General features: G+C 45.9%; 1 protein-coding gene across 2 annotated transcripts in view; it reads left to right on the forward strand.

The window, feature by feature from the left end:
* Positions 1–8,184: 8,184 nt before the first annotated feature.
* The window catches only part of PSTPIP1 (proline-serine-threonine phosphatase interacting protein 1), a 37,903-nt gene continuing 31,181 nt past the window's right edge, over positions 8,185–14,906 (forward strand). For both annotated transcript variants that reach the window (XM_006922587.2, XM_006922588.2), the window contains exon 1: positions 8,185–8,641. In XM_006922587.2, the coding sequence (XP_006922649.1) occupies positions 8,606–8,641 (36 nt within the window). In that variant the 5' untranslated portion in view covers positions 8,185–8,605. The remainder of the gene's footprint in view (positions 8,642–14,906) is intronic.

Genomic DNA, 14,906 nt, shown 5'->3' on the forward strand with positions numbered 1-14,906 from the left:
AATATTTAGAGGGATTCTAGATGGGTGGGACTTTGGGGGACAAAAAAAAGTAAAGGGATTAAGAGGTACAAATAGATAGTTTCAGAATAGACATGGAGATGTAGAGTGTAGCATGGGGAAGATGGTTAATAATGTTGAAATAAATATGTGAGGAGGAAGAGGGTACCAGATTTAGTAGGGTGATCATTTTACGAGTTATGTAGATCACTGATCACTAGACTACACAACTGAAACTGATATAATATTGTATGCCAACTATAATTGAAAAAAAACTCATTGAATTGCACAATGTAAATACAAGCAACCAATTATCTATTATATTTCAATAAAGATGAAACAATTGAAAAATATAAATATATAATGTGGCCAAATCAACAGGAAACAGAGATCATGCTAAAGGGTCTCACATTGGCCAAATCTGGGACAGTTTGAACATTAAATTATATAATGACCAAAGTAAATAGAAATTCCTGAGTCCTCCTTAATAGAATAAATAAATAAATAAATGAGGAGAAGGGAGCATTCTTCCTTTCATTAGGATAACAACTAATAAATGTAGATGGAATGATGGAGTTAGAAAATCATCAATAGGTACCAAAATTATTTGGGTAAAGGTGGGATGAGGAATACACATATTTACAAAGACTCAAAAATTTTCCTATAAGATACTTATTAATCACAAAGGGTGAAACAGTAATTTTATGGTGAAGAAAACTGGTGGACACTATCTCAATCAAGTGATCAAAATTAACATCACCAACAGTGGGACAAGCTAACATCACATTCCTCCTGATATGATGCCGAGAAGGACGCAAAATCACATTTGGTATTCCTGCCAAAAATGTATGATCTAAAGGAAAAGACTGGACACAAACCCAAATAGAGAGACATTCTACAAAATGACTCGCCTGCAATTTTCCAAAGTGTCAAGGTCATGAAAGTCAAGGAAAGACAGAAGAACAGTCACAGATTGAAGGAGACCAGGAGAGGAAAAAAAATAGACTTAAGGGACTTTATAATTGATGGAATTTAATTCGAATGTGGAATGCCAATTAAACGATAGCATTGTTTCAATTAAATGTCTTAGTTTTGAAAATTGTGCAGTCGTTATGTAAGAGAATGTCCTTGTTGTTAGGAAAATACACTGAAGAATTTAGGAGTGAAGGGATACTATGCCTCCAACCTACTCAAATAATACAAAAAATTAACATGCATATATAAAAATAGAGAGAAAAACAACAATAAAGCAATTGAGGTACAAATTTTAAAATCTGATAATCTGGGTAAAGGAGACAAGAAGTATTTTGTACTCTTTTTTCTAAATTTAAAATTATATAAAAATAAAAATTTTTAAAATTTAAAACACCAGAAAAACATGCCTCTTACAGAAGACCCCAAGAGGGTGCTGCTGAGGGATAGGCTTGGGAGGAGACTAGGGAAATGGGCACCTGCACCCCGAGAATATGGACTCTCATAGTCTGATGAGAGTCTGTTGTCAGGCTCCCTGCAACGCTCAGGCTGCCAGTTGCTCCTTGGCTTGGTTCTGCTTTTTGAAGTCCTGAGAGTGAGGTTTTTCCATCCGACCCTGAGAGGACAGGGCTGTCAACAGCAACAAGGACAGTTCTAAGAGTACATCATCACCATGGGTTAAAAGCCTGCTGTGTGCAATATCTGGGGTAGGTGCCTTTCATGTTCTCAAACACTGGATTAGGAACATTAGAAAGATCTTTAAGCTTTAGAGCAATCCTGTTAAATACATAGACTCATCAACCCCATTTTCCAGATGAGGAACTTGAGTCCTGCCTAGGTAAGGCTGGAGTCGGGATTCTAACCTTGCTCTTCTGACTCCAAGTCTAGTGCTCACATCCCCCACCCTCACCCGGATGTGCCTGGGACTTTTCTGTTTCCTTGCCTCGGCACGTCACTCCTTTTGCCTACATCCATAGTCCCCTCTTCATGTCTTAACTTACAGACCAGTACAGACTAAAGTCAAGATCTCCTGTCTCTGAATCTGAGGTTCACTGTGATAAACACCAACAGGGCCCAAATCAAGCTGTGCCTAACTGTAAACAAGTCATTTTCTAACTAAATTATACACTGGGATAGTATGCTGAAAACTGTTTTGAAGTTCTTTTGAGAGACAGTTGCCATAATTGGAAAAACAAACCAAAACAGGCTAGAAGGGATGGGAGTGTAGAAGGGGAGATGTCACAGAATAGAGTGGTTACACCCTGCCTTCCCTATTAGTCAGGTCAGTGACCTCTGTCCCACTGGGCCTTGGTTTTCCTATCTGTAAAATGAAGCAGTAAGGCAACAGCAGGAGTTTTGATGCAAGAGTATATGTCTGACTCACTTACGAAACCTAAAAACTGCAGATTGCCTGAACTCCACCCCGTCAGTAAGTCTAGGTTGGGGCTTGGCCTTAAGTTTTTCTACAAAGTCCCACTGCTCTCTGATAGGCTCCCTTCTTGCTGTTTGAGAACCTCTGGATGGTCTCTGCAGGCCCTTCTATCACTGCAGGTCTCCTCTAGCTGACCACTGAAGGAACCCTTCCCTCACTGGGCCTCTGTTGCAGTTCCTCTGCTGACTGCCCATTGGCCACATTGTACCTCTTTGATGCTTTCAAATATCCTGACCAGCACCCTCACTTCTGAATACTGAAAGTGCTTGGAAACTCAGAGTCACACTCTTGTGGCTGGCTGAAAATTAGTAAATCTGAAAGCTCCCTGCCAACTCAGAAGAGCTGTGTGAGTGCAACAAAGCTTTGTTTTTTGCAACTCCTTTTCCGGGGCAAACTGAAAAATACAATCTATATCACATCCTGAAGGCTGAGGGTCACACCCTCGGCCTCCACCACGGAACTGAAGCTGGGATGTCTGCTGATGTCAGATCGACCATGTGGCAGCCCCACTCCCATCCCACATGGCCCCTGGGCTCCACACTTCATCCTCAGCTGGAGACTTGCCTTCTTTCCCCTCCCTACTCATCATGCTCCTGCCCTAGATCCTGGCCTGGCCCCTCACCTCCAGCCCCACACTCTAGGAAGGAAAGACCCCACTTAGGATGGGATTCTGACAATTAACAGTGCCTTTCCTGCCTGGTCTCACTGGTAAGTTCCTTCTCATTAATCAGGTAGGCCCCAGCTCCCTTTCTGCGAGAGGCTTTCCCAGGCCTGGTTCTTCGGCAGAGCCTCTCTCCTTGCACACACTGCTCTCCTGACACTCAGCACATTTCTCTTCCTGGGTGACCTTGTCCATTTCCATGTCCCTAGACAGAAAGGCTCAGCAAATGCTGATAGGTACACTACAGTGGGGCTTGTTCCATTCTGGGCCGGGGTAGTGGGGTTGAGAGTGGGAGCCCCAGCCGAGCAGGCATGTGCCACTGGCCACCTGGCAGGACCCTGTAGGTATTTCCCCCAGTGACAGTGGACCACAGTGGTCAGGTACAGGAACTTTCTAATTTAGACATGGAGTGAGTGGGCACCTGACAGCCACAGCCAGCATCATGGCAGTGTGCTCTGCTCCTTCAGGAAGGAGATACATGTATCATGTGGTCTGCCTAGAGAAAGGAAGCTATTGTCAAGACAACATGTTAGCAGTGAAAGGGACAAAACAAATGCCCCTTGGACCAGTGACAATGCTGTTTCCAACTGAAATTCATCATAAAGGCCTTTTGGCTTCCTGATGTCACCAAGGAGCTTTGAGATGCTCCTTTTTTTGTAGCCTCTTTTCCTCTCTAGAAGGCTCCAAGCTACTGCTTCAAAGTCTTCCTGCATGAAATGAGGTTGAAGGGTAGACTGGGGCCAGATCATGGAGGGTCTATAGGTTATGTAAGGACAATGACTATTGTCCTGAGAACAGTGGGAAATTATAGCAAGGTGACAATAGGAAAGTACCTGATCAAATTAGAGTCTAAAAATTCACTCTGCTGTGTGGAAAACAGACAGCAGAAAACAGGGTTAGCTTCAGGATGTGCAACTACTGCAACCACACAGGGCCCTGTTTCTCAGAGGGGCCCTGCACTTGGGGCTTAAGGCTATATAGTTGCCATCTTAAAATTCTTAATATTATCTTCGAATCCATGTTTTGTAAGTGAAGTCTAATGGGATGATGAAGCATGCATTAAGGACTTGGAGCCTCGGCTCATGGGTAGTTCTGCGTTCTACCACTTCCCCTGGATGTGTTCTCAGCTTTTGCCTCCCAGCTCCTACCTAACAAACACTGCCAACCTTTGCCCCCGGAGGGACATGGATGCAGTTGTGGGGAGACTTAGGGTCACCTGGTGGCATCTCAGAATGGAGGGCCCTAGGGTGATGGCATCATGCAGGTGACACAGGGGGGTCTCCCACAGGGGGGTCTCCCACAAGTACCTAGTGCATCCTGGCATGAGTTTGCAATACCCTTGGGGATTGCAATCCACCATAGGAAAGGGAGATACCAGTCTGAAATGCAGCATGGTGGTGAAGGAAGTGAAACCAAGCAGCTGGTGGGTTTCACACAAAAGTGAGTCAAGAAGTGGAGGGCCCTTGTCCCAAAAGTGTCCCCATGCCCAAGGGAGTTTAATATTAAACAGCAAATAGAGCACCATGCCAGGTTGAGAGAACATGGGAAAGGAAAACCTTTATATTTTAGTACCTTTAATAGCAATTTTTTCCTTGCTCTTTTAGCAAGAGGCTCCACATTTTCATTTTGCATTAACCTTGGATAAAGTTGGTCCTGGTAGAGAGCAACCAATGAAATCAAGCATACAAAATTCATGCAGGCCCTGCAGCTATGAATACTCCCTTAATGGTGGCTAGTAATGGTTTTGTTGTTTCTTTGGCTCAAAAAGATGGATGAAGTAGCTTTAGGAACTGAACCTTATCAGGTGACTAGTTGTGACAGTTGATATCGTGACAACTGATTTTGCATTTTATACTTAATCCTTGGACCTACTGCTTCTTGAATTCTTCATGCAAATGTGTTCAAATACCATGCAAAACAGGATGAGGCTCTGCCTGCACAGGAGAACTCCACATTAAAAAAGGAGCCACAGCCTGGCCTGAGGCACCACTGCCCAGACCTCAAGGCAAACTGTGCTGTGAAGTAGCTAAAGCAGTCATTAAAAAGATGTGATTTTCAGAACTGGATTTTCCCCACCAGGGACTGGCGACAGAGGGGCAGCCCAAGAACATTTCCCTTTTCTGAGGGGTGCTCAGATGTCGCTAACCTGCTCCTCCACCTACCTGTTGTCTCACCAGTCTACCCCCCACCCCACTCTGGCTTCCCCATTCAGGCCTCTTCAGTCTCTCAGGGATATTACAATAACATCTTCTGGTCTCATCCCCTCTGAGCCACTTCCCATCTAGAGAGCTCTTTCTAGAGCCTATCCTTGGGCCCCTCAACACAGAGATCAGGTCTCCCTCCTCTCTGGGCCCCAGTCCCAACAAAATGTGGCAGGAGTTGGTGCCCAACAGTGTTTGTGATCTGGTTAAGAGAAGGCTATGGTGGTCACAGTGGTTGGCTCTCAACATCCACAATACCTCAGTCAAGGAATCCCCTTCCTGAGGCCAGTGATGGTGACATATGATCGTGTGACTCATTTCTGGTCAATGAGACATTAGGGGAGGAGGGTGAGGGATGGGGGAGGAGAAGAGGAACTTTGGCGAAAATGAAACACAAGGGGAGGAATTCATTTTTTTCCTCTAGATGTAGCTGTGTCAGGAGCTATAGAGTAGAGCTGTTGTAGCCCCAGAAGTAAGGTAGCAAATAGAGGAGAATCACAAAAAAACTGATCCAGGGCCCAAAACTACCCCACATGGAGGCTGCCCTGCCTCCAGACCCCTCATGTGGGAAAAACACACTTTCTCTGTGTCAGACACTCTGGTTTTATGTTCCTTGCAGCCAAGGTATCCTCAATGGGTACAAATAATGGTGAGCTCAGAAGACTCTGTGCCATTGCTGAATTCTCACCCAATAGCACCACAAAACCCACCAACCTTCCTTGGCTTAGTTTTAACAGCTATCAATTGGGATGAGAGGTTCTGGAGGCACAAGTTGAAAAAGGAAGGATGAAACCAGCTGTTGAGAGAGGGATTTTGGTAAAAGATACCTGTGAAGGTTAGGAGAGTAGGCTTTGGCATCAGACAGGTCTGGGCCCAAAGGGCAGTGCTTTGCTTACTGGCTGCGAGGCCTTGGGTGAGTCAAGTAGTCTTTAATCACTGGTTCACTCCTCTGTGAAGCAGGGATGATGACAGTGTGTACCCCACAGGATGGGGTGAGGACTAAGTAAGATGGCCCATGTAAAAAGTTTAATGGTGCCTCTGACACTCATTAAGTGCTCCAAAGCTGAGTTGGCTATTCTGAGAGCTGCAAAAGCTGGGTGATGGGAATGGGAGGTGGAAGACCTCTCTGTAGCAGAGAACTTTACAGTCTCTTTAGATGCCTCCTGTTACTTCTTTCTTCAATCGTTTTAGTTTACAGTTAGCATGGCCATCTATCCAGGACTGCCCCAGCTAGAACAGAACAGTTGAAAAAGAAAGTCCTTGTGTGTCAGAGCCTTGAGTAGGCCATAAGGGATGGAAGGATTTGCCCAGGTGAGGAAGATCAAGGAAGGCTTGCCAGGAGGGAGGATGGGAAACAAAGGGGCAAAAGTGTGGAGATAGGAGTGGGAAGAGTATCTTTGTGAAGAGGGAAAAGGCCTGTTTGGAGCAGAAATTTGTGGTGGGGTAATGGAAAGAACTCCTGGAGAGGCAGGGGAGAGAGCCTGGCTGTGAAGTTTTCTGCCAATAAGAAGATAGGAGCCTTCTATTAACAGAGCATTTCTAGTCTGCCTCTAGAACTAGAGGCATTACCCCCATTTGGTAGATGGGAAAACCAAGGTCAGGGAGGCTAAGTCAGTGCTATCAAAGGTGGTTATGCCATTGGAATGAGGTACAGACTCTCAGCATTAGGCCTTCGGGATTAAAGGTGATATATCATTAGCTGTCTTCAGCTGCAAACGACAGAAACCTAACTAGGGTACCTTCAATGCTAAAGATGTTTATTAGCTCAAACCCAAGGATTCCGGAGGTAGGGGGCTACAAGGGTAGCCCCACTGATCTGCAATACCCCCTAATGTGTTCTTTTGTGGGCAGCTATTTCAGAATTTTAGGTGTGCCTCATCTCTAACCCTGGGAACACATAACTGGCACTTGGGGGCTTAGCCCTCTTCTAAAGCAGCTTTTATCTGTTTTTTCACCCCCAGTCAATGGGAGTGCTCAGTGAGGAAGCTGATTTGTAGACAAGCTCCCTCACCCCTTCTTGCCAACTGGCCCTGGCATCTTGTGTTGAGTGGGCAAGCCCTGGCTCCAACCTAGGCCTCTTCTCAAGGTGGTACCTGACAGTGCCCCCCAGCATCTGCCCAATCAAACCAGAAACTCCAGTAATGGTATCAACACTTTCTCCTTTCCAAAGACTGAGAGTGGCAGATGGGAAAATTGAGATCATAGAGTTGGAGGGTCGATTAAGGTCCCTCAACCACTGAAGGGTAGGGCCCAGACAAAACAAAAACTGAGCCTTATCCTGGGTTTTTGAACTCTGCTGTCTGTACCTTTACCTCTCTTGATCCAACCACATTCTTCCTGAAGACTCTATCTTCAAAGGGGACTTCCTGTCCCAGAGAGTATCTAATTTGGAGACTCGATGGTGGGATGGGGAGGTGCCCATGAAGCCTCAGGCTGTTATCCCTTGGTCAGTTACCTACTCACTCCACCTCCATGCCTCCATGGTGCCCAACGCTCAGTTGTATCTGCCCCCAGACCATGAGCTCTTTGAGAGCAGAATGTAGATCAGGGCACTGAGCAGCTAGGGTGTGATGAATAATAGCAATTTCCTGGGCCTGAGGAAGCCCCTCCCAAATGGTTTGCTGGCGAAGTGTGGTGAATCTAGCATATATGCTCATGGTCTGGAGCAGGGCTTGGGTGGTGGGCAACGACACCCTGGTTCCTGCCCTTTCATTGCCAACATCTTCAGTGGGCCTCAGGTTTATGGCTTCTGAGAATGGTCCAGCTAGGACATCAGAAGATGACAAGGGGAGGCAAGCAGCAGGGTGGAAGATGGCAAGCGTCACTGCACAGGGAAGTACAGCGACTCTGCTTCCTGTGGGTGAAGATTCTGGTGCCCGCCCCCAGGGAGAAGTTGCACAAACCTTCCTGTGTAGCCTTGGGCTGTCTGCCTGCCTGGCCTGTGTACCAATCTGTCTCTCCCACTATCCACTGCCTCCCACTTGGAGCCAGCATCCCTACTCAGTCCTACAGCTTAGACTGGGTCTTCCATCACCATCACCATCACCATAGGGCCGTAAAGGGGCTGGGTGGACACTAGGATCCGCCCTCCCATCCCCGGGCACTGTTCCTTCCTCATTTTGTGGCTGATTCTAGCCCCAAACGAAACAGGTTAAGCCTTTTTCCTCCCTCTGGCAGCTCATCTCTGGCTGTGGCTACCTTCTGAGGCACTGCAGACAGCACCAGCTGAATCAGGGGAGCCTGGGCCAACCCTGCCAGCACTAGGACAGTGCACTTGGCCCCTGAGCCTCTCAGGCCTGTCTGTGGCAGGAGAGCAAGCTTTGCCGTGGAAATCTCCTGAGGATGATGCCCCAGCTTCAGTTCAGAGATGCCTTTTGGGTGAGTAAAGACTGCTGGGCAATGGGCCACGGGAGGGCAGCTTGGCTAAAATTTCCCTAGGGCAGTTGATGGGGATGTGGTTCCAAGAAAAGTGGGGGGTTTTCTCATAAAAATAGCTGTTCATTTTTGGTCTTAATTATAGAGGTGACCTGCACCATCATCCCTTCCATGTTGGGAAATGAAAGGGATCCTCAAGCTGAAGTACTGATTTCTCTGCAAACTTCAATACAGTGGGGAAGGGATATCTCCTATAGTCCCAGGACTGATTTTTCCTCCAGGCAACCCTCCCCATAGCAGTATCTTTTTAGGAGAGTCTAATATGTGGATGAGAGCTTGAGCAGGCCATGCAAAGTGAGAGGGAATGAGTCACAGGTTTGGAGACCAAACAAATTGAATTCAGATCTTGGCTCTGCAATATAAATATAAAGTCTGGACAAGTCATTTTACCTCTCTCAGCCTTATTTTCCCCACCTATATAGTGGAGAAAAATATTAATAAACATACCAATTGAATGGGAGGATTAAACAAGGTGATCAAAGGTAATAAATTCCCCAGCACTTTGGCTCGCATCCAAATGGCAATTCTCTTTTCTCACCCAAGCCCCCTCTTCTTTCAGCCCTTAAAGAACTCTTTGAGGAGGCAGCAAGGCAGAGCAATTCTTTGCTTGCGTTCTTTTTTTTTTTTGATTTACAGGTGTAAATCAAATCCTTTACACTATGAAATAATGGCACCCGCCTGGCTCGTAGAGGTAAAATGTCTTGGCCCAGGCCACACAGCCTGCAAGCCCAGTTTGGACCCTAGATCCCCTCAACTCTTTTCCAGCTGTTTCTCAACCTTCCCCTCTGCTCCTCAAGTTCTGGCTGTCCCCAGAGGCTCACAGGGAAAAGCTCAGCTCTCTCTGGTTATTGCGGACGAATGTGGCTGCCCAAAGGGTTCCCCTTCCAGCCCCATAGAGGACTCCCTGGCCCTTTGCCTCAGACAACAGCCTCCCTTCCCTGGGCCCTTTTCTGGGGCCCATGGCCAGTATGTGAGTCACCTGCTTCTCACCTGCATTAACCAGAGAGTAGGAAGAGGGCTGCCTGGGGAGAGCACCTGTGCCTCTCTCTGGGCCTTCATTTCTCTATCTCTACAAAGAAGGAGTGAGACCAACACAGAGAAAGCAGTGGAAGCAGATGTGGCTCAGCCTATGCCAAGTGCCAGGCTGGCAGCTGAGGCTCACTCAGGGTGGGGTGAGGGGAGGGCGTGCAGTAGAGGAGTCAGTGAGTAACCTTATCACTGCTCTGACTTGGAGGTGGGAAAAGGGGTGGGGCCCAGAAATCCAGGTTGCTCTGTAGCCCAGGGCAGGCCAGGAGACTCTGAATTGTTTTACCTCCAGGACATCTGTCTCAGGCCAGGGCATCTTGACCCACCTTCCCTAGGGCAGAGCTGAGGCAAGGAGCAGTCCCATGGCAAGATCTGGGCAGCAGAGCATGGTGTGTGAGGGAGCAGGGTGTGGCAAAAGCAGCAGCAAGAAAGCTTACGTGTGGCAGCTTCCTGAACCGACATCCTGCCAAGCTCTGCCCTTGCCCTACCTCTGAGCCTCTGTGAACTTCAATGCCTCCAGGTGCCTCCTCTCCTTCACTCCTGGTTCCTGGGGCCTAGGATGAGGCTAAAGCTTCCCTGAAGAAGGCCAAAGCTGGGAGGGGGAGAAAAGTGGCCAGTGGGAGCCTCTCACACTGAGCCTAGACTGGTGCTCCAAAAGGTCACTATCAGCATCATTGCTCCTACAGCTTTGAATTCTAACACCTCCCCTAATCCTCGGCCCAGATCAGCCGGTGAAGACAACCAACACTCCCCGAGCACTAAAGATACGCTAGACATTGTCCTCAAGACCATGTGTCAATTCACTCATTTAAACCAATGAAGTAGATGCTATTGTTATCCACATTATTCAGAGGATAAAATTAAGACAGAGTTTAAGTAACTTGCCCAGGATCACACAGCTGGGATCAAACCCTGACTCCAGTGCCTGGGTTCTCATCCAGAATGCTTATCAACATGGCAGATCACTAAGTTTGGGGGCCACATCAATGAAATGGATGGAAAAATTCTGTCCTTTCTACTTCCAGAGAAGGAAGATCAGACAAGGTTAATAGAAATACCTTGAAGCTCAATTTACAGACAAATCTGTAGAACACAAAAGACATACTGATCTAACTGCCATGGAATTGTTAGGGACAGAGCCCAGCCTGCCCCTTTCCCTATTTTTTCCCCTACCCTAGTCTAAGTCAATGCTATTAAACCCTGAAGTTTGGCAGCACACTGTTTGAAAACTACCAGTCTTTAACAGAAAGAAAACCCCCCAAACTAGAAGAATCATGTCCAATACCACAGCACTTCATCTATCAACTATCCAGAACACAGGTGTCACCAGCCCTGTTTCTGACACTCACAGTAAATAGTTTCTGAGGAGCTAAGATCTTACATTAAAGGTCACATACTTTATTCATACGAGATGGCTCAAAGCTTTTAGTTAGAGCCTATGAACTCTGATTTTACCTACAATTTTAACAAGATTTGTCATGTGGTCTTTTGATCTATACATGCAGCAATTAGTAGGGGTCTACATGGAACCTGATATACAGTTGGTGATTAATAAATATTGGTGGACCTCAACTGTTAGAGACAGTTTTAAAGATAGCTGGTAGCCTGACAGTTAAGGGAGGAAAGAAAAAATATAAAAAGGAAACATAATGGCTCAGAAGTGGTAGAAACATTCAGCGTGGGAGCAGACTGGGCCTGTCTCTCAGTAGGCCTGTATTTGCAGTGTTATCCGTGTGGCCACACAGTATTTATTTATAGCCTGCTTTTCTCTGTGGCAGAGCATTCAGATATAGGCTGCTGTGGGAATGAGGTGGGTGGGAGTGGGCCAGCCACAGAGAGAGGGAAGGAATAATTTGATTTCTGTTATACACACACAGAGATGAACAGTATGATGGCTTTGCAGGAAGTTTATGGCTGAGCCTCAGAATGGGGCCTATCAGTGAGACAAGGTTGAGGCTGAGAATACAGATGTCCAAGCTGAGAGGACCTTAGATCTCCTATAACCTGCCTCGGCACCAAGCCAGAAGGACACAGAAGCCCAGAGAAGGCAGGGTCCTTTCCTCCACCCCACCCAGCTCTTATTGCCAGTGGCTCTGATCCCAGCAGACAACCAAAATGTATTGCAAGAAACATCTGTCTCTATCCTCAGCACAGGGTGGGCAAGTGGAGTATGAGCTCAGTCAATGTTTGTAGAATAAATGAATGAGCAGTGGCTGTCTCCATGGTTCCACCTGCCTTTCTGAAGCCATTTCTCCAATTCACTTTGGTTATATTCTACAAATATTTTTAAGCAGGATTCTCAATTAGGTGGTTAAAGCTGGACCCCAAGCCTCACCCCGACATCCAGTCAGATAAATGAGACTGTCTTGGACTCAAGGAAGACACTCAGTGCTGAGGACTGAAGTTCCCTGAAAACTGGGCCAGGAACTGTGTGCCAACAGGAGCAGGGCTCTGAGATGCACCTTCCCCTCCCACGAATTCACTCCCTCCTAGACCTATACACCCAATGGCCTTTGCAAAGAAGTCACTGAATGTTGTTTTAAGAGGGAAAATTTAGTCCTAGACCAGAATTTATGGAGGTCCACATCTTATCCCTTTTGGGGTCATTAAAAGGAAAAGTAAGGGCCTGAGGAGGCTGGGCCACATACACTACAATGACCTCTCATCGGCCCCCCGCCCCACCCATACACACACCTTTGAGCAGGAACCACCAAGTGGGACAGAGAGAACAGGCCTCAACTTTTCCCTCTGACCTGTGGTCACTTCTCTCCCCTTTAAAGCTGGGCTCCAGCTTTATCTGGAAACCTCTGTGCCAAGCTGGAAGAAGCCAAACTCTCCACAAGACAGAGGACAGAGGGAGGTACTGCTCCCTGAGTTGGGAGATGAATCACCAGAGAGACAAAGAGGGAGAGAGACTAAGGCTGGGCCCACCCCACCCCCATCACATGCCCATTCAGCTGCTGTTGCCTCTTCCCCTTCCCAGTTCTGAGATTCTGAGGTTCCCCATTTAGGAGGTTACAGAGAGGGGCCCCACTTTCAGTCTGCCCTAAAGCTGCTTGTCCTCCATCTCAGAACCCGCCAACAGTGTCCCCAGGGCCTCACAGAAAATCGGGAGAGGCTGACGTTCATTGGGTGCCCACTCTGATCTAGGCACCCAGAGCTACAAATGTACCTTCTAAAGAAACAAGGCGAATAATACAAGGTCCTAAAGGAAAAGAGAGAAATGGAGAAAAACGGGAGTAAATCACCCTCAGTTGTCTCACCACACAGAGACAACTGGTAATATTTTGCTGTGTTTCTCTAAGATTATTTTACATGGGTGCAAGCATATTGTCTACATGCTTTTGTATTCTTCCCTACTTTTTTTCTTGCATTTTAAATTTACTTTTAATTGTGGTAAAATATACCTAATATAAAATTTATCATCTTAACCATTTTAAGTGTAGTTCAGTGGTATTAGGTACATTTACATTGTTCTATAACCATCATCAACATTCACCTCCAGAATTTTTTCCATTTTTCCAAATTGAAACCCTGTACTCATTAAATGATAACTCTACATTCCCCCAACTTTACCCCCAATACCTGCCAATCGTCATTCTACTTTTTTTTTAATCTATGAACTTATTTGTTCTAGGTACTTCATATAAGAATCAGACAATAGTTGTCCTTTTGTCCTGCCTTATTTTACTTAGCATAAAGTCTTCAAGGTTCATCTGCATTGTAGCATGTGTTAGAATTTCCTTCCTTTTTAAGGCTGAATAATATTTCATTTTATGTATATATCAGATTTTGTTTATCTATTTATCTGTCCATGGATACTTGGGTTGCTTGCACTTGTTGGCTCTCATGAACATGCTGCTATGTACATGGTTACACAAATATCTATTTATGTTTATGTTTTCAATTTTGAGGGGTATATATCAAGAAGTAGAATTGGTGAATCATATGGTAATTTTCTTTTTAATTATTTGAGGAAGTACTATACTGTTTTGCATGACTCATTGGGTGCCCACTCTGATCTAGGCACCCAGAGCTACAAATGTACCTTCTAAAGAAACAAGGCGAATAATACAAGGTCCTAAAGGAAAAGAGAGAAATGGAGAAAAACGGGAGTAAATCACCCTCAGTTGTCTCACCACACAGAGACAACTGGTAATATTTTGCTGTGTTTCTCTAAGATTATTTTACATGGGTGCAAGCATATTGTCTACATGCTTTTGTATTCTTCCCTACTTTTTTTCTTGCATTTTAAATTTACTTTTAATTGTGGTAAAATATACCTAATATAAAATTTATCATCTTAACCATTTTAAGTGTTCAGTTCAGATGTGTTAAGTGTATTCACGTTGTTGTGTGACCCACCCACCACCTTTTTAATGTAATTCCATTTTGAACATGTGTGGTTGTGGGTGTGATTTCTTGTTCTTCAAAACATCATTGTTAATGACTGCACGACCCTCCAGCTTGTGGATTTGGTGCACATTTAGGTTGCTGCCAATTATTTACTACTCTGGACAGTGATGAAATGGATAGAACTTTGCGTATCAAGGATTTTCATTGCAGGATTATTTCTTTGGGTACATTCTCCGAATTGGTGAGAAAGTGGAGAATAGTCCTCTAGCATTTGGCACTAGCAGACACTTTGGAAACCCTCATGGTCCTCTGGCTGGACAGGAGCCTTTTTATGCAGGAAGGCGGGAACAGAGTATATTGGAAGGGGCCAGGAGAGCCAAGTCCAGTGGAGCTTTGCTGGGAACCAAAGTCTGCTCAGACACTGTGGGAGGACTCGCAGCATGGCAGGCCTTGTGGCCTTGAAGGCCGAGTAGTCCAGTGGCTGAGGAGCACGTCCTCTGGACCAGCAGGGGTCAGTGGATGGAGTAGGAGGTGAGAGAGGGAGGCCCTGGCTGTTCTGCCTTTGCCTCCACCATCTGTCTTCCCATGGCCTTCCTGGCTGTGCCTATCAGAATAAATGAGGATAGACACTTGTGCTCTCTCTGCACTAGTTGGGAAAGCTCTTTAAGGCTTTTATGTGCATTATGTATAAAAAACACAGAGCCAAACTGTGTATGTCTGATATTTGGCCTATTGTGAAAAGTCAGGGAAATGAGCATTTATATTGGCATAGGCTTGTTTTAACAATGAGACTCTCTGGAAAGACACAGAGAACTAAATAAATTAA

Source organism: Pteropus alecto, unplaced genomic scaffold (assembly GCF_000325575.1).
Source record: "Pteropus alecto unplaced genomic scaffold, ASM32557v1 scaffold38, whole genome shotgun sequence".
Taxonomy (NCBI): domain Eukaryota; kingdom Metazoa; phylum Chordata; class Mammalia; order Chiroptera; family Pteropodidae; genus Pteropus; species Pteropus alecto.